The following is an 18,175-nucleotide window of genomic DNA, read 5'->3' on the forward strand; positions in this document are numbered from 1 at the left end:
GGTTTGTGAATTACCTAAGTAAGCCTTAACTCTGAGGTGGTTAAAGGCGAAGGTCCCCTAATAGGAGGTCTAGACAGTTTAACTGACAGCCTCCCCTGTTGTTTCTTGATTCCACATGTAAATACTATTTATGAGAAGTCTAGGGTCCTCTAACTTTGGGTTTCTTTCCTCCGTGGCTGTGAATAGGGTGAATGTGTGCATTCCCCGTCCTCTCTCACCACGCTGTGTGAGCTGAGTGGAGACAGCGTGGCTCACTGGTGCCATCGATAGTATGGCAATTTACTCTTAGAGATGGTTTTTAACATTGAGAACTATGTTAATGTTTTCTCTAATATTTTTCCACTTGAAATATATATTATGAAGAATAGCTTTTCCCTAAAAATATATTGAATTAATAAGAGTATCTGATGCAAACTAAAACAAAGACTTTCCAGTGTAATTGTGTGAAATACTAAGCTCAGCACAGTGGCACACACCTTTAATCCCAACACCAGGGACAGAGTTGGATCTCTGTGAGTCCGAGGCCAATGTGGTCTACAGAGTGAGTTGCAGGACAGCCAGAGCAACACAGGGAGACCTGTCTCAAAAAAAAAAAAAAAAGGGAATGAAAATAGTAAGCGGTCTCCCAAGCCTGAGTGGTCAGTGGTCAGCAGCCATTACTAATAGACTCTATGTAGTGGGCATGCGCCCTAGGCTTGGAGACAAGAGTCTGTGATGGCATCCTGGGGTTCTTAGCCAAGGCCACATGAGTATTATTTTAATGGGAGTCATTGAGAGTCCTGTCAGGTCTCTCTGTCTACAGCGCTCTGCCTTCCTGCCAACACAGCACACCTCAACACACAAAATGCAATGGCCTGAAACGGAACTTTGGCATTTAAGGTTAAAATATTCCTTGCATAAGACAGAGTAATAGGTAGATGTTGCAAGAATATAGACATTCCTCTCTAGCAGTGTGGACTAGACAAACAATTACAGAATTGTAGCCGGCTACAGTGGCACGTGTCTCCAGATTCCAAGCACTTAGGAGGCCAGTTCAAGGCCAGCAGGGATGTATAGTAAAACCATGTCTTCAGAAGAAAAGGAACCAAGAAAGAGAATCCTATAATCTGGGCAGCAGAGATGGTATCTAGGAATCTTTGGAAGGGTGATCATTGCTCAACACTGTATTGAAAATGGGAGTGGAACGACTCAGTGCTACTCGATAGTTATAGCTAAAGCTTGCACGGCGTCTGTCCGGTTCCTTTAGGACCTTAAGGTATTATTGAGGCTAAGTAGCCTCACCTTTAAGTGTCCTAAGAAAGCCAGGTAATCTATTGTGTTAGGTAGGTCAAATGCACTTAAAAGATCAAAAGCTTGTCTTTGATAGGTGATAAATTTGCGAGAAGCTGAACGTAAACAACAGTTGCAGAATAAAGAGATGAAAATGAAGGTTCTGGAACGGGATAATATGGTCCACGAGTTAGAATCTGCATTGGAGTATCTGAGACTGCAGTGTGACCGAAGACTGACCCTCCAGCAAAAGGAACATGAACAGAAGATGCAGTTGTTGTTACATCATTTCAAAGGTAGCCCCTCCCCTGCTGTCAGTCACTTAAGGGGGTGGGGCAAGGGAAGTGCTAAGGAAGGGAGCTAGGAGCCTGCCACAGTATGCTTAGCTGTGTCACTGCCCCACTGTGTGTGCACGGTCACTACTTACAGATGCCCTTGACCTTTACTTGCATGGCTACCACGTTTCCTATCATTTTGATATAAGATGACTCGTGTGTGAAGGTGCCTGCTCGAAGACACCCAAGAAATCCTGAAATCCTGTGGTTTGCTGTTGGTCTGGCTTTTATGTGGAAATGTAAGACAACTTCTGGCATTGGACAGATGAAGTGAGAGGGTCTATTGTAATGTTTTAGTTGATTATAAAGTTTTATACATTATGGGTTAAAAGAAGCCCAACAACAGATTCTGGTGTAGAAAGCGCTGCTGTCATGGTCTCCTCACATTACCTGAGAACATGGCTGGTCCCCACACAGGCAGCTCAGTCACCGAGGGCTGAGTCTGCTCCAGCTTCAGTGGAGCCGCTCGGCCTCGGTGCTCAGGAACACAGCTGATGTGACCTAAAGGGATTTAAAAGAAACAACCTGAAGAACAGAACTTGGAAAATGTGACTTGGGTGTGGAGGAAACGACAAAGTTAATCTTACAAAGCTAAGCAGCAACTGCTTTGCCTCATGAACAGAATTTCCGGTGCCAGGTCCCACACGCCGCTGCACGCAGACGTACCCTGTTCTTTCTGTAACTGTGCTTGAAGGCTCTGTGAGCGTGATGACCGCACACAGCTGTTGTGAGCTTTGGAGGTGGCCAGAGCACACAAGAGTTCTCAGCTAGCACAGCGCCCACAGAGCATGTGTGAGCCTCAGGTCTGTTCTGACACTCCTACACCCGTGACACCGTGTCTCAAAAGACGTTAATAAAAGTTAAATGGTTTCTATAGCTATATATATTACACGTGCTAGTTAAACATTAGCAATTTGTGGGCTTCCTAATTTCAAGTGCATTGGTATGGAAACCAAAGCTCTGTGCTTTGGTTGGTTAGCCTTTTCGGTTTGGGTGCTGAAAATCAAACCTTGCAGACAAGAGTCATGCACTCCACCATTGAAATGCTATGGGTCTAAGTAACTTTTAAATAAGATGTAAGAATAGCAAAAGAGTGAAAACGATGGATGTGGTCATAGGAAGGTCTAAAGGTACCTGACAGCAGGTCATTACAGAACAGAGGCACTCATTCATAAATATCACCTACAAGTCTTACATTACCTGGGGCAACAATCAGAGCTCCCCAACACCCATCCTGTAGTGTTTTTTCCTTGTAATTTAATCTTTCTAGACTCATTATTAACAGTGGGACGTTTGACTGTATATTTCTGGGGTCTCTAAGTTCAGACTTAGGACTTTCCATAGATCCACAGTCCTAACACAAACTTAACAACGTAATATGGTAGCATGACTAGAGCGCGCTACACAGGTGAGTTGTTATTTAAGAGGAAATGCCCGGGGGTTGGGGACTTAGCTCAGTGGTAGAGCACTTGCCTAGCAAGCACAAGGCCCTGGGTTCGGTCCCCAGCTCCGGAAAAAAAAAAAAAAAAAAAGAGGAAATTCCCGTTTCTGCTGTCTTTGGTAAACAAGCCTCATCAGCAGCAACGGCAAACCCCCTTTTCTACCCTCTGTCAGATCGTGGGTAGAGAAGGAAGTGAGGGTGCAATCATGAAAAAGTTCATAGGCACAGAATCCGAGCTGTGCCTGAAAGATGCCCTGAGGTGATTCCTCAGGTGAGCCAGGAGCTATGCTAAAGTCCAAGGTCAATGTGAATGTTTGCTTGCAGACCAAGATGGAGAAGGCATTATAGAAACCTTAAACAAATACGAAGACAAGATCCAGCAGCTGGAAAAGGACCTTTACTTCTACAAGAAAACCAGCAGAGACCTCAAGAAGAGACTGAAGGACCCCGTGCAGGGAGCAGTGCAGTGGCAGCGTACACTGACGGAGCGTAAGGCCTCCAGTGTCCCTGACGCTTGCTGAGACCCTCCCTGGTCGTACTCCCCAGTGACGAGGTTGTGTGGGGGAGGTGGACAGACAGTTTTATATAAGTGCTGGGGAAATGAACATGGGGGTGTAGGGGGCAGAATCTTCATGGTTTGTTTTGTTTTGTTTTGTTTTTTTCTATTTTTCGCTGTCTGAGGCAGGGTTTCCTCTGTGTGCTCTGGCTGTCCTAGAACCTGCTCTGTAGCCTCGAACCCAGAGCCTGCCTCTGTCTCCTGAGTGCTGAGACAGACATAGACTTTCCATATATCCACAGTCCTAACACAAACTTAATATGGTAACGGAGGACTACCTGGTCCCACATGCACTGCGCTCAGACGTGCCCTGGTCATGTACCTGCGTGATCATTTTGGTTTCTCATGGGCATAGCTTTACTTATTATGAAAAATAATCAGATCAAGTTTGAAAATGAAAGTACAATATAGGTAAAGTATTGTTTCAAAAGAATATATTGAAACCAAATAAAGGTTGTTTCAAATAACATCTTGGGATAGTATAAATGCCAGGCTTAATTCTTGTGCAGTGAATTAGAAAACGGAGCCTCTTCCCCTTCCTAGAAGTTGAGCCCTGCATCGCACACACACTGGCACCTCTGTCTGCCAGGTCTCCTCAGCTCAGACGTGTGAGTCTGCCCTGAGTTTATCAATGTCCACTGCAACTGTGGACTGCTCAGGACACTTCAGGTGCTGGCCACGGCTCAGCTACAGACCCGTTTGCCTTCTCTGACTAAGAGCTGAGGAGCACACTTGACTGTCCCACAGTAGAATATGTAAATTAGACACAGAGCTGCACTGAGGTAATACATGAAGCTCTAGAGAGACGACTGCCTTAATGTCTGCTATGCGCCATTGGCTGTTGCTGTCTTTGACCCTTAACCTTGAAGGCCCTGTCTATTACTTTTCTCTATTATAGGAATTAAGCTTTCTGGTTACCAAAAGCAATTATGCAGCAGGAGATGCCTTGGTGGTTAGGAGCACTGGGACCCACATGGTGCTCATAGTCCCCGGTAACTCACTCCAGAGGGTGACACACTATGGCCTCACATAGACACACATATATACACATCATACGTAAATAAATCTTTATTCAACAAGTTATTTAAAAGACTGTACAAAGGAAAGTAACACAACAGAAGTAAAAGTGTGTATTTTAAAATCAGTGCTGGGGGCTGGAGAGATGGCTCAGCGGTTAAGAGCACTGGCTGCTCTTCCAGAGGTCCTGAGTTCAAATCCCAGCAACCACATGGTGGCTTACAACCATCTGTAATGAGCTCTGATACCTTCTTCTGGTGTGTCTGAAGACAGCTACAGTGTACTTATACATAAAATAAATAAATAAATATTTAAAATCAGTGCTAAGGCATGACCTCCAGAATTGATCAAATTCAATAATAATTAAATGGCATATGTAAAATTAGCCCCTTAATAAGTAGAATGACAAAGAACTCTGCAAAAAACAAAAGTTTCTGAAAGGGAATATATTGTTATATTTTATAAGACCTCAAAATAGGGCAACAATCAATATTTCTAGAATAACTTGACCCAATATTTGAAAGTTAGAAAGTTATATTTAAAAAATACTTATTTCTAACTGTTTTTAAAAATAATTTCTGGGGCTGGAGAGATGGCTCAGTAGTTCAGAGCACTGGCTGTTCTTCCAGAGGGCAGAAGTTGGAGTTCCAGCACGCATGTGGTGGCGAACAACTGTCTGTGACTCTAGCTCCAGGGACAGATGCCTCTGGCTTCCACCAGCATCAAGTGAGCATGTGTTGCACAGACAGACATGCAAGCAAAATCACCCGGACACAAAATACAAGTATAAAAACAAAACCAGTTTTAAGGGGCTGGGCTGGAGAGATGGCTCAGCGGTTAAGAGCACTGACTGCTCTTCCAGAGGTCCTGAGTTCAATTCCCAGCAACCACATGGTGGCTCACAACCATCTGTAATGGGATCCGATGCCCTCTTCTGGCCTGCAGGCATACACGCAGGCAGAATTCTGTATACATAATACATAAATAAATCTTTACAAATGTTGTATAACTAGAGAAAATTAACAGAGTCGAGCATACTCTAGTTTATAATCCAGGGTTTAAAGCAATGAGTTTAAACCCTAGGACTGGGAAAACAAAGGTGAACTTACTGAAGTCTCTCCAAACCAGAAAACCTGAACTAGCCAAGATACAGATCTTCACCTGGAATTAGAGCAGATCCAAAGCTGCCCGCATCCTAGTCCCTGGGAAGCCTGGCCTCTGCACTGTCCTTGGTGCCTGGTGAAGGCAGCTAGGCCTCTCCTCTCAGCAGCTGTATAGCAAACAGAGACGGACTCTCCGCCAAGGCTTGGATAAGCCCACTTAGATCTTTCCATTGTTACTTACTGTGTGCATTTACATGGGGGTGGGGTGAGAGGACACAGTGCAGCAGTCAGCTCTGTCCTTCAATTGTGTAGGTCACTTTAAAGCCAAGCTCCAGCTTTGTACAGGCTTCAGTGCTGCCACTGATCAGCCCGCTTAGGTCCTGTCTCCACAGGGCCAAAAGGGCGCTGAGTACCTGAGGGCTCATGCTAATTGGCAATACTTTATCACCCTAACTTAGCAGCTATCACAAACTTAAGCAAGTTGAAGACCTCGAGGTTTTAACTTCATTCACTCCATCATTCACTGCAGGGGCTGTACTCACTGAAGGTGGGTGGAGTTGTGTCACAGAATACTGTGGGTACCAGAAGATTGCTGTCTCACTAGGTGGAAGCCAAGACCAGAGTTCATACGTGTGTGTGAGTGTGTGTGCTTGTGGGTGAGCGTGTGTGTGAGTGTATTTGTGAGTGTGTGTGCTTGTGGGTGAGCGTGTGTGTGTGAGTGTGTGTGAGTGTGTATATGTGAGTGTGTGTGAGTGTGTGTGTGAGTGTGTGTGTGAGTGTGTGTGCTTGTGGGTGAGCGTGTGTGTGAGTGTGTGTGCTTGTGGGTGAGCGTGTGTGTGAGTGTGTGTGAGTGTGTGTGCTTGTGGGTGAGCGTGTGTGTGAGTGTGTGTGTGTGAGTGTGTGTGTGAGTGTGTGTGTGTGAGTGTGCGTGCATGTGTTCATGTGGTGATATCTCCTGGAGGGAGGACAGGGCTCCTGAGGCCCAGGCCTGCCTTTACTTGGCCAGGACTTGGACTTAAGCAGTACCCAGCCAAGCAGAGGACAAACAGAAGAGAGATGTCCAAGTCAGAGGGCTGCAGAGGCAGCTTACTGCTTAAGAGCTCACACTGCCCTTGCAGAGAACCCAAGTTCAGACCCATGTCAGATGCTTCATAACTGCCTGTAAGTCTAGCTGTAGGGACTCTGACACCCTCTCCTTGCCCCCTCAGACATTGCTCACACATGATACCCATACATAAATGTAGGAGATTGATGTAAAACAATTGTTCAGGCTAGAGAGGTGGCTTAGCAGGTAAAAGCAGTGACCACTCTTTCAGGGAACTGAGGTTTGGTTCCCAGGCCCTCTTGGCAGCTCACAGTCATTTGTAACTCTACTCCCAAAGGATATAACACGTTTACTTTCCAGGCATCATACATTAGGTACACAGACATGCATGCAGGCAAACACCCATGTACATAAAGTAAAATTACATTAAACCTACAAAGTAATGATTATTTCTTTAAAAAGATTTCAGAGGCACGCGAAGTGCTCATAGGTTTATAGAGAGCACCAAAATTACTAGATGAATCTTCAACTTTAATGGGTTAAAAAAAAAATCTGATATTCACATTGTAAGCTAAGCGACTCAAGTCTGCCTCTGAGTCACACATCTGTCTGTCTGAGGAAATCATGAAGCAAGAGTTTGCACGTACCAGGGCTTTAGTGACAATGATGTAGTTTGTACAATGCTTTGGCAAAAATACCTGTTTTTCAGAAGATGGTGTTTGCTTGTTTTGTTTTGTGTTGCGTTCTCTTTAGATCATGATGCTGGAGATGGAGTTCTGAATCCAGAAGAGGCCGCTGTGCTTTCTGAAGAACTAAAATGGGCATCTAGAACTGAAAATACAAAATTGAATGGAAGAGAAAAAGAAGTAGACAATTCTTCAAGCAGCCTAAAAACCCCACCGCTGACCCAGCAGATCCTGGAAGACGGCCCAGACTCACTTCCAGTCTGCGGCTCGTTAGCACCCTCCAGTGGCCAACTGCAGAGCAGTGCCGATAAAACAGAGGCCCATGCCTTCACACAATCTCAGAGTCCACCCCCACCCCAGCTTCAGCCTGTGAGGAGTATAGCACAACTTCAGGGGGTCAAGCCTGTCAAAGTGTGCCGCAGAGAACTGCGGCAGATTTCTGCACTGGAGCTGACATTACGGCGGTCCAGTCTTGGAGCTGGGGTCCGATCAGTGACCGCTGACTCCCTCGAAGAACCGGAGGAAAGCTAGCGATGTCAAGGCACAGGCTGTGAACAATAAAACTCTTAGGTCTGTAACTACGTGCAAAGATCCATTTTCTGACTTACAGAATGAAAGCTCAGGGTAGCCAGCCCTTTCCTAGGACGCAGGAGAGGGGGTTGACACCACTCCTGTGTACTGCGGTGCATTTGGGGCTTTGTTAGTTTTTGAGCACTTGGCATACTGAACCACGTGTGCTCTAAGTGTGTGTGAGTCTGAACCACGTGTGCTCTAAGTGTGTGTGAGTCTGAGCCACGTGTGCTCTAAGTGTGTGTGAGTCTGAGCCACGTGTGCTCTAAGTGTGTGTGAGTCTGAGCCACGTGTGCTCTAAGTGTGTGTGAGTCTGAGCCACGTGTGCTCTAAGTGTGTGTGAGTCTGAGCCACGTGTGCTCTAAGTGTGTGTGAGTCTGAACCACGTGTGCTCTAAGTGTGTGTGAGTCTGAGCCACGTGTGCTCTAAGTGTGTGTGAGTCTGAACCACGTGTGCTCTAAGTGTGTGTGAGTGTAAGCTCCTTTCCCGACAGTTACTTTACTCTATGTACATTCAAAGAACAGAATTAGGAATAAATCCCCTTTTGCTGTGTATTATTTTATAATATAAAGACATTGTAGCAGTACATTATAGCTCATAGTACTTGAACGTTAAAATGCAAGTGTGATGCTATTTTTAAGCTCCAGATAATCCCCAACTGTGCCAGAATTACCTAGCTAATGAAAATGTTTGCCAGAGTTAAGCCTGTGGGCTGTTGTTAGAACTTAGCGTGCCAGTGTTAACTCTAACATGGTATCTTTCGTTTTTATAGTTATTTTTATAGAATGCAAATTTTCACCTTTATCCTGCCCTATGCATTCTACATCACCTCTCAGACAATGCCAGAATTGAGAGAAATGTCTGCAGCTTCCTGGACAGGGAAACTGACCACAGAGTAACCCAAGTCATTCATCGTTCCAAGGAAGAAAGCTGTGTGAGTGGTATGACCATGTAGAGTGTGTGAGTACCCTGTGGTCTGGTAACACACACACACACACACACAAACACACATATAAACATATGCATATACACACACATATACACATATACATATACACACATACATACACACATGTATATACAAATATATACACACATATATACATACACACACACACACACACACACACACACACACACACACATTTCCAGCCTTGCTGGCTCAGGGGCATTGGGGTGTAAAAATGTACAATGAACTCTTGCTAAAATTTCTCTTTATGGTTTTCTGGTTCAATTAAATGAGCAATTAGTTCTTTCCTACAATATTTGTCTATTACAGACAACATCTCATCATAATGCCACAAGGTGTTGCTTTGTTTCTTTCCCACCTTTTCCATGTACAGCAAAGCTGGGCCCTAGACTATCCCAAGCCGGTGGCAAAACCCGCACAGAGGCTTGCTCTGCTCCCACTGAATTCTCTCAGTACCAACTTCCTCACTGAATCCATTGTGTAAAGTGTGCCTATGTCTATACATGTATGCCCATATACATATCAAGGTGTGTGTATCATGGCAAAATGCCAGTGCCTTCAACAAAACCTAACAGTTCTGTATTGAGTGAGTGTGGCGTCACCTGCCTTTAATCACAGAACTCTGGAGGGAGAGGCAGGTGGAGCTCTGTTCTCTTGGTCTATATAGCAAGTTCTAGGACAACCAGGACTATATATAGAGACCCTGTCTAAAAAAATACTATTATGTATTAATAAACATCTTATTAATAATGGTCCTAATATAAATTTAAGATTAAATAACATGCTGTGCCTTAATAAGTAACTTATACAAGAATGTGTTTTGATACTAGATCCTTCTTACCCAAAAGATTAAAACATTTATTTGTGGGAATAAAAACTTTTTTTCACTAACAAAGTTATACAAGTTACATAAAACTACAGCAATTTTATCCAATGATACAAATGTGAACTGACTGCCAAGTAACAAGGGCATGCTTTCTCCATTTGCATTAAACATTTCATTTGTAACTTGTATATGCTTTGACAAATTTCATTCCCATATTCAAAGATATATAATATCCCAAGCAATGTAATCTAATGTAAACCATTTTAGTTAGGTCGGTCTGATTATAATCAAAATACAAGGTACCTCCTCCCCAGTGCAAGCACAGTTAGACTTTGTCACTTGTGTTCCCGTGGACTGGTGCTGGCATGTGCATGTATGTGTTTGGTCATGCATATTTGTTATGTGCATGCATATTCATTATGCATGTGCCTATGGGAGTCAGAGTGAAAACAAGTGCCTTCCTTTACTACTTCCAAGGTAATGTTTTAGAAAGGGTTTACCACTGAACCTCGTCACTGTTTAGACTAGGCTGGCCAGCTAGCAAGACCCCCAAGATGCACCCATCTCTTTGGCCCCACCCCATGCTGGGGTTATAGCCAAACACCACCACCCCTGGCTTTTTTGTGGGTGCCAAGGGTCTGTCTGAACTTATAACCTCACACTTAAGCAGCAAGTACTCGACCCACTGAGCCATCTTGCCAGCCTAGCTTTATCTCTATAAAATGAGTTGGTTTTTTCTGTTTTCAAGACAGGGTTTCCCTGTGTAGCCTTGGCTGTCCTGGAACTTACTCTGTATACCAGGCTGACCTCAAACTCACTAGACACCTGCCTCTGCCTCTGCCTCTGCCTCTGCCTCTGCCTCTGCCTCTGCCTCTGCCTCTGCCCCTGCCCCTGCCCCTGCCCCTGCCCCTGCCCCTGCCCCTGCCCCTCTGCCTCTGCGCCTCTGCCTCTGCCTCTGCCTCTGCCTCTGCGCCTCTGCCTCTGCCCCTCTGCCCCTCTGCCCCTCTGCTTCTGCCTCTGCCTCCCAAGTGCTGGGATTAAAGGCATGTGCCACCGCTGGAAGGCTTACATAAAGTGGGTTTGTTGTTGTTCATTATGTTTTCCACATGCAACGGAGTATTTGAAGGGAGAATGGTCTGCCCCTTTAAACTGTTCTTTCCTTCCCTGACTCTCGAGTGTTACCTGGGAACCCTGGGTAATGGCAACTCTTATCACCCTGACCCCTGGTGCTGGGGTCAGGCCGGGCTGTGGGGATACTCCTAGCTCCTACATGCTCTGCCTCTGAGCTGCACTCACCTGCACTTTATGCTACTTCAGTTTGATTTCCTCCTCTGATGTCATGTTTTAGGTGCTTCAGTCTTTCCTGTCCTTATGAATTCAGAGTGCAGAGCCAGCAAAACTAATGCTGAGTGTCGTGGCCTGGGCTCATCCGCGCTCACTACTGCCTCGTTTAACCACAGCAATAAACTTATTAAATAAACTTACTTAACAACAGGTGCTCCCATGACTGTGATGGAGTCAAATCACTAGTGAGGGTAGTCCTGTGCCCCGCACTGGCTCGCACACACTAGATGTAAATAACAGACAGTGTCACGTCACAGCCTGAGCACCCAGGGGAGGGCCACTCACACCCACTGTCTGTATTCTACATTTAGAACTGGAGCAAGCTGTCGGCTGTCTTAATTTTCATAACATTTTCAAAACATATCACATTCGAGGGAAACTGAGGCCTGCTACAGTAACTGTCTCCCGCTCACTGACGCGCTCTGCTTGGAGCCTAGGATGTGGGTGGAAGTTTACCAGGGAGGGCGACGGGCACCTCTACCCTGACAGCTGCATCACTGCTGCTGCTGCCGCCCAGCTGACCAACCAACCGACCGATACTGACCCGCTGACCGACTGACTTTCTCACGGGACTGTTTGTACGTTCTCTACAGAGATGCACACCTTACCTGCACAGGGCCACTGCTCATTTCTGTCTCAGGATGAGCTGCCCACAGGCACCAAACACTGGAAGTGGTGTTTGATGGTGAAGGTATCCCTTTGATTTGAACCCAGCAGGGGAGGAATCAGAACAAGAGAAGTTATAAAAAGGAACCTCAGAAACCCTGTGTTACAGTGTCAGTTTTAAGTGTTTCCAGTTTTCATTTGCCACCCCCGCCCCGGCCCCCACCCTGGCTCCAGACAATTTTATTAAGGTTAAAAGAACCGCCCAGGGCAGGCATTTTATATATTTTATATTTTAATATATTTTATATTTTAAATATATAATTTTAATATATTTAAATATTTTTATAGGAAGGTCCATGTAACAGGGTCCGGAGACCTTAGCACGACTGAGACCATGACTGAAGTACCATTCGGGCGGTAAACCTCAGCAAGTAGGCAGCACCCCTACCAAACCGAAGGCCTAAGCCATCAAAGCCCACAGTTCTAGGAAGGTCCCTAAATGCACTCCAGGGTTTTTACTTTCTGTAGTCCTGCTTCTGGCTAACTTTTCTTGTCGACTGATGTATATCAACCTAGGACATGGTCTCTGTGTTCAAAAGCTCACTCTGAGAAAGACTCAGGCATGCACTAAGATCCCAAACACCAGTGTAGTCACTGGCCAGCTTAATAAAGATTTCTCTTGGCTTAAACCCATGTCTGAGCAGTCTCTGGTAGATAGCCCTAACAGTCATTAGGCATGGAATTGCCTTTATTTGGGTTCTCTGAACCCAAAGATACTAAGTTAGACTTAAGTGTTACGTTCCACTGGCTAACTCTGGCCAATCTCTAATGGATTATGGCTCCACTGCTTTAAGAGACACAGCAATTTTACCGTCTTCATTCCAATGTGTAAGATCCTTTATGCTCAAGGAATAAAGCCACTCAGAAAAGTAAAATGTTTAAAACTTTTTAAAATGTCATCAAAGTAGAACAAATGGAAATTAAAGGTACTCAGGTTTTATAGTTTCAAGCTTACTACAGTATATACAAAACATAGTATGATTTTTTTCAAATCCAGATAGGTAAATATTGTTCATTTGATTTGATTTAAGCTGTCTATCTCTCCCAGTGCTGGAGATGAAGCCCAGGCCTTGTGTGCTACACACGCACCCTGCACTGGCCTAACATGTCCTTTTACCCCTCCATGTTAGATTTATATGTGTGTATTAGAGGGAGTACACACACATGCATGTGCCCAAAGAGGCCAGAAGGAGCTACGCTTAGGTATAAGCTGCCCAGTAAGGATGCTGGGAACTAACTTTGGTTGCCTGAAAAAGTCGCAAGCATTGGTAACAGCTGAGCCACCCCTGCAGCCCTGCAAGTGCCTGTGCATTCTCCCTCCCCTCTCCTCCCCTCCCCCTTCCCTCTCCCCTCCCCTCTCCCTTTCTCCTTCTCTCCTCTGCACTCCCCTCACCCTTTCCTCTCCTCTCCACTCTCCTCCCTCTTTCTCTCCTCTCTCCTCCCCTCCCCTTCCCTCTCCCCTCCCCTCCCCCTTTCCTCTTCTCCTCACTCCCCTCCCCTCCTCCTAGCAAGGTTCTCTTATTCCCTAGAGAGTCTGCTCTCTAGGCCCTCTGGAGTGATGGGATTACCAGTGGTCACCACTGCACTCTCCAAAACAGCATGGAATACATTGTTTTAGAAGAATTATCACCCGATCCTATGTCCCCAATTCTCAGCAGCAAATTAGAAGCACATGATGCTTTACCCTTCACTCTCCACTGAGACCAGGTGACAGCTGAGAACGAGGGACAGGAATGGAGGGATAACACAAGTTTACTTGGAAGTATTTCATAAAAAAGTATATTTTTTTACTTATTTGGAGAGGACTTATTTTATTTCTCTGACATAAGGACAGAAATGTAACACCAACACCCAGGCATCTCCAAGCCTACATTAGATTCTTGTGGAAGACACCCATTGAAACCTCCTCTACAGAAGACTCAGAGTGAGCACTGAGCTTGACATCTGAAAATACACAGCCCTCTAATCCCAGCAGATCTCAGAATTTGGGGCCAGCCTGATCTACAGAGCGAGTTATAAGACAACCAGAGAAACCCTGTCTCGAAAAAGAACAAAAGAAAAAAGAAATGAACACAGCCCAGTGTTTATACTGTTTCTTTTCCTGTGGTTACCATTTACTCAGGATTCTATAAAAGCCCCCCCAACCCCCTGACAGCAGTGAGCGAAACTGGAAGCCAACAGCACTAGAGACAGTAATGTCAAGAGGGTTTAAGACTCACGTGAGCCTACAGTGAAGAACCAGAGAGTCGATAAAGCAAATGATTGAAGACAAATTGATGACTCAGCTCTACTAAACTGAATAATCTCAATTAGTTTGCTTAATTTCCCCCTCGTCAAAATATCCATGTGGAGAGATCTTCATTCATTCATTACAAACCAGTAGTCATTTGTCTGCCTTGAGAGGCAGAGCTTGTCTTGGCTGAGGACTTAGAAGAATTGTTACTTTTTAACATACCTTGGTCTCTGGTTAGAAGAATAGGAAATGGAGCACTGTGAAGCCAGGGTCAGTCCTGAGGTGAGTTCGTATCCTCTCAAGACTGGCAGCATCTGAACTTCTCCTCACTGGACACGTTCTCAGCTAGGTCTGGGGTTCAGCAGTTATAACCACCCCAGCTGTAATCTTAATATAGGTATCAGTGGTGTTTTCCAAACTACCAGTAAGCCTTTTTCAAAATTAAAAGAGCTATTTATCATTTTTGATTTTTAAAAAATGAAGTATTTCAAATGCAACGTTTGTAATCCCTTTAACGAGAAGGAAATGGCCGTTTTAGATTATATGTGGCAGTCTGTTGCTTTCCTAGAGAAACACACACATTCAGAAGTAGTGCAATGTGTGTTTACGATAAGATTTGGGTTCCCAACGTTGCCTACTTAAGTGGACTAACTTCCAGCACATGTGTAATAAAGTGTTTTCTAGATGAATTGCCCTCCAGTTCATACATCTTAACAGAGGCTACCACAGTCTCTGCATTTTCATGCGACTTCTGTCAGCAAAGTATCTAAAATGTGCTAAGTCCTCCTCAACAGACTAAGTCATACTTTGTTACTATCCTTGATTTATGAGTGAAAAACCACATTTTTACCGGGATTTGGACCAATCTTGCTGGCCACTTGTTACTTCCTCCTTTAGCAATGGCTACTTCAGAATGACTGAACCATAACTGGAACGATGACATCTCCTGAAGCTGAAGAGGCCGGCTTCACTTGTGGCTCATTTCACAGATAGATAATCAGACTGCCAGCACACAGCTTTCATAAAGGCTGATCTACACTCAGATACAGAAGGAATCAGATCAAATTTGATGTTACCATGGTAGCTGTCCATTGTGGGTTTTCAGAGGGAGCTCCTTCCCAGTAGTTTGTGTGTATGTAGTGATGTTAATGCTCCACTCCTACACCAGAGGACCCATGGCCTCAACAGGCAAACCATCAGGAGGTGACCCGAGGTTAGTAGAACCTACGGTCTGAAGAGTTCTGTGGGATTGTGAACCAATAAGGAAGGAGGAAGACTTCCTGAGTGAGGGCTGGGGCTACAGCTCAGTGTCAGAGTGAGTGCCTAAATAAATTCCCAGGAGCTTAAAGTAGAAAATTTACTGTCTTCCATGAGCAAGGAAGCTAGATATTAAAAGATCTGACCGATTTTAGTTGGCCAAGTTATCCCAAACCTGGACTCCTCAGGCCCAGAGGCAGCGACCTGCTTAAGTTTGAGGTGTTGTTACTGTTTGAAAGGCACAGTGTTGCTGTCCTGGAACTTAGTACATAGACCAGGCTGGCTTTGAACTCCCAGAGTTTGACCTGCTTCTGCCTCCTGAGTGTTGGGAATGATTGGGTGGGCCAGCATGCTCACCCTCTGCTTAAGTTCCTTTTGTTTCACTTTAAGTCTCTCTTAGGCATGTTACCCATTGCCTCTTCCCCCAGTACACACACCCAAGTGGACAACTGGGCGAGCTGCCACAGAATGCAGAACATGCCTGCCACTCAGGTCAAGGGACAACCTCAGCAGCTCACCTAACTCTCCTGCTCATCAAACTGCTACCTCCCACAGTGGAGTTTTCTGGAAGAGGGGTAGCTGTCTTTGTTGAGATTTCTGCTTTTCCTTTTAAGTGGATTATATTTTAAGAAAACTATTCAGTTTATCACAAAATGGAGCAGACAATAGAGGTTTCACAAACCTACCCAATTGCACACACGTGGCCGTCTCAATAATGTCAAATAGAGTACTGCATTTGTCATAACTGATGCCTTCCTCTTACGGGCTGCTCAGCTCTGATTATGTAGCCCAGGCTAGCCTTGAATTTGCAGTCATCCGCCTCCTGAATGCTGTTACAGATGTGAACCAGATGCTCACATCTCAGAGAGCTCTTTGTTACCCAGTGTTCATAGTTTATGTGAGGATTCACTATCAGTGTTGCACACTGTAAGGGTCCAGACGGCTGTGAAGCACGGTGTCGTGGATAGCAGTCTCACTACCTAAATAAAAATCCTGCGGTCTGCCTAGTCGGCCCTTAGTCTGTGCTAACTCCCATCGGTCACGTTTCACCACTGCTTCCGTAGTTAGCAATCTCCCTGCCCCAGAATGCCACAAAATTACCATGTAACACGTAGTGTATATCCTCACGAGACTGTCTTTCCCATTATAGAAAGACTACATGAGGGGTTGGGGATTTAGCTCAGCGGCAGAGCGCTTGCCTAACAAGCGCAAGGCCCTGGGTACAATCCCCAGCTCCGAAAAAAAGAAAAAAAGAAAAAAAAAAAAGACTACATGAACATTGCCCATAGCACTTCACACATCGGAAGTCAACTGCACCACCCTGACAACTCCACCGTGTAATAGATTAGCTCTCCACAGTAAAGGGCTCCTTCAGCTATACCTCTCTCTGCAGCGGGGCAGTCACAGTTCTGCTCTCTGCACTCCACCATCCCTTCCGCCTCAGCTTCACCGGCTAACGTGAAACTGGTACTCCTCAACAGGTGATTTGCTAGAAACATGTTTTCCTCGGCGTTCACAAACCCTTTCTTAGTTTGCCTGGTTTTCTCTATACCTCTCACCATGACATCTGTGTGTCCCTCCAGAGCTGGGAAGTTTCATTCACATGGCTCAAACCTATCACGGAGAGCACATGCTGGAGATGCTAGCAGCCAGCATCAGGACAGACCAGTCGCTCGGTCTCTAGTCCTGGCACAGTTGTCTTCCTGGAGGCCCCTCTACCCAGGCTAAGGGAATTAATTCCCTTCTCTTTAGCGTCTATGTACCCAGCCCTCATGTTTTTGTGTTTCTTGATTTGTGCCCTTATTTGCATGGGGTTCTCTCTCCTCTCTGATAATTTCCTGGATGAAGCAGAAGGGAATCTGAATATTTAACATTTTGGCTGGAAAGATGGCTCAGCTGTTAAGAGTACTTGCTTGTACTGGTTAGTTTATGTCAGCCTGACATGAGCTGTAGTCATGCTTCCAGTAAGATCAGACTGTAGGCAGGCCTGCAGGGCATTTTATTATTGATTGATGGGAGAGGGCCCAGCCCATTGTGGGTGGTGCCATCCCTGGACTGGTGGTCCTGGGTTCGATAAGAAAGCAGGCTGAGCAATCTATGGGGAGCAAGCCAGTAAGCAGCACCCCTCCATGGTTACTGTGATAGCTCCTACCTCCAGGTCCCTGCCCTGGTTGAGTTTCTATTCTGAATTCCTCCGACGATGAGCAGTGACGTGGAAGCATAAGTCAAATAAACCCTTTCCTCTCCAAGTTGCTTTTGGCCACGGTGTTTCCTCACAGCAATAGTGACCCTAACTAGGACACAGCCCTCCCAGAAGACCAGGGTTCAAGTCCTGGTACCCACATAGAAGCTCACAACCACCTCTAACTCCAGTTCTGGGGATCCAGACACTGTTCTGGACTCATGTGTGGACGCATCTAGACACACATGAAGTGAGAACATAAAAACCCACATGAAGTGGTAACATAAAAATTCATCGTAGTTTTAAAAGAACTGACCTCTTAGTGCTGAAGAGCGAGCTCAGTGAAGGGCACTGGCTGCTCTTTCAGAGGACCCAGATTTATCCCAGAGTCTACATGGCAGCTCACAACCGTCTGTGACTCCAGTTCCAGGGGGGATCTGATACCCTCACACAGACACACATGCAGGCACTTGACATAAAAAATAAAAAACCTAGCATCTTGTTATGCCTGTGCACTGGTTCTCTATTCGTTTAACTTTCCTCGTTTTCTCCTGTAGGCTGGCCTTCATGCAAGGGGCTTCTTCAGATAGCATGCACATCCTTAAGAACTGACCTCGAGAGTGAGTGATAAAGAGCTAATGGCCGGGGTTGGGGGTTTAGCTCAGTGGTAGAGCG

General features: G+C 45.4%; 1 protein-coding gene and 1 long non-coding RNA gene across 12 annotated transcripts in view; one reads left to right on the top strand and one right to left on the bottom strand.

Moving 5' to 3' along the window:
• Kif27 (kinesin family member 27) overlaps positions 1 to 11,310 on the top strand; it is a 73,859-nt gene extending 62,549 nt beyond the window's left edge. For 2 of the 6 annotated variants that reach the window (XR_015640633.1, XR_015640634.1), the window contains 5 exons: positions 1,367 to 1,565; positions 3,370 to 3,534; positions 7,520 to 8,022; positions 8,795 to 8,956; positions 11,167 to 11,310. Coding sequence is in view for 4 of the 6 variants with exons in the window: in XM_087589772.1 (XP_087445898.1) it covers positions 1,367 to 1,565; positions 3,370 to 3,534; positions 7,520 to 7,983 (828 nt within the window). In the remaining 2 variants the exon portion in view is untranslated. 6 annotated transcript variants of the gene reach the window in all.
• The window catches only part of LOC147999958 (uncharacterized), a 35,553-nt gene extending 20,282 nt beyond the window's left edge, over positions 1 to 15,271 (bottom strand). For 2 of the 6 annotated variants that reach the window (XR_015641419.1, XR_015641422.1), the window contains exons 1-6: positions 14,912 to 15,271; positions 14,284 to 14,412; positions 11,771 to 11,859; positions 11,304 to 11,385; positions 7,465 to 8,000; positions 1,995 to 2,105 (exon numbers count right to left, since the gene is read on the bottom strand). This is a non-coding gene — a long non-coding RNA (uncharacterized LOC147999958). Of the gene's footprint in view, positions 1 to 445; positions 578 to 1,994; positions 2,106 to 4,654; positions 4,902 to 7,464; positions 8,001 to 11,303; positions 11,386 to 11,770; positions 11,860 to 14,283; positions 14,413 to 14,911 lie in introns of those variants that run through there. The other 4 variants (XR_015641421.1, XR_015641420.1, XR_015641423.1 and 1 more) reach the window with 4 other exon arrangements.
• Positions 15,272 to 18,175: the final 2,904 nt, after the last annotated feature.

Source organism: Rattus norvegicus, chromosome 17, assembly GCF_021556685.1.
Source record: "Rattus norvegicus strain SHRSP/BbbUtx chromosome 17, alternate assembly SHRSP_T2T, whole genome shotgun sequence".
NCBI lineage: Eukaryota > Metazoa > Chordata > Mammalia > Rodentia > Muridae > Rattus > Rattus norvegicus.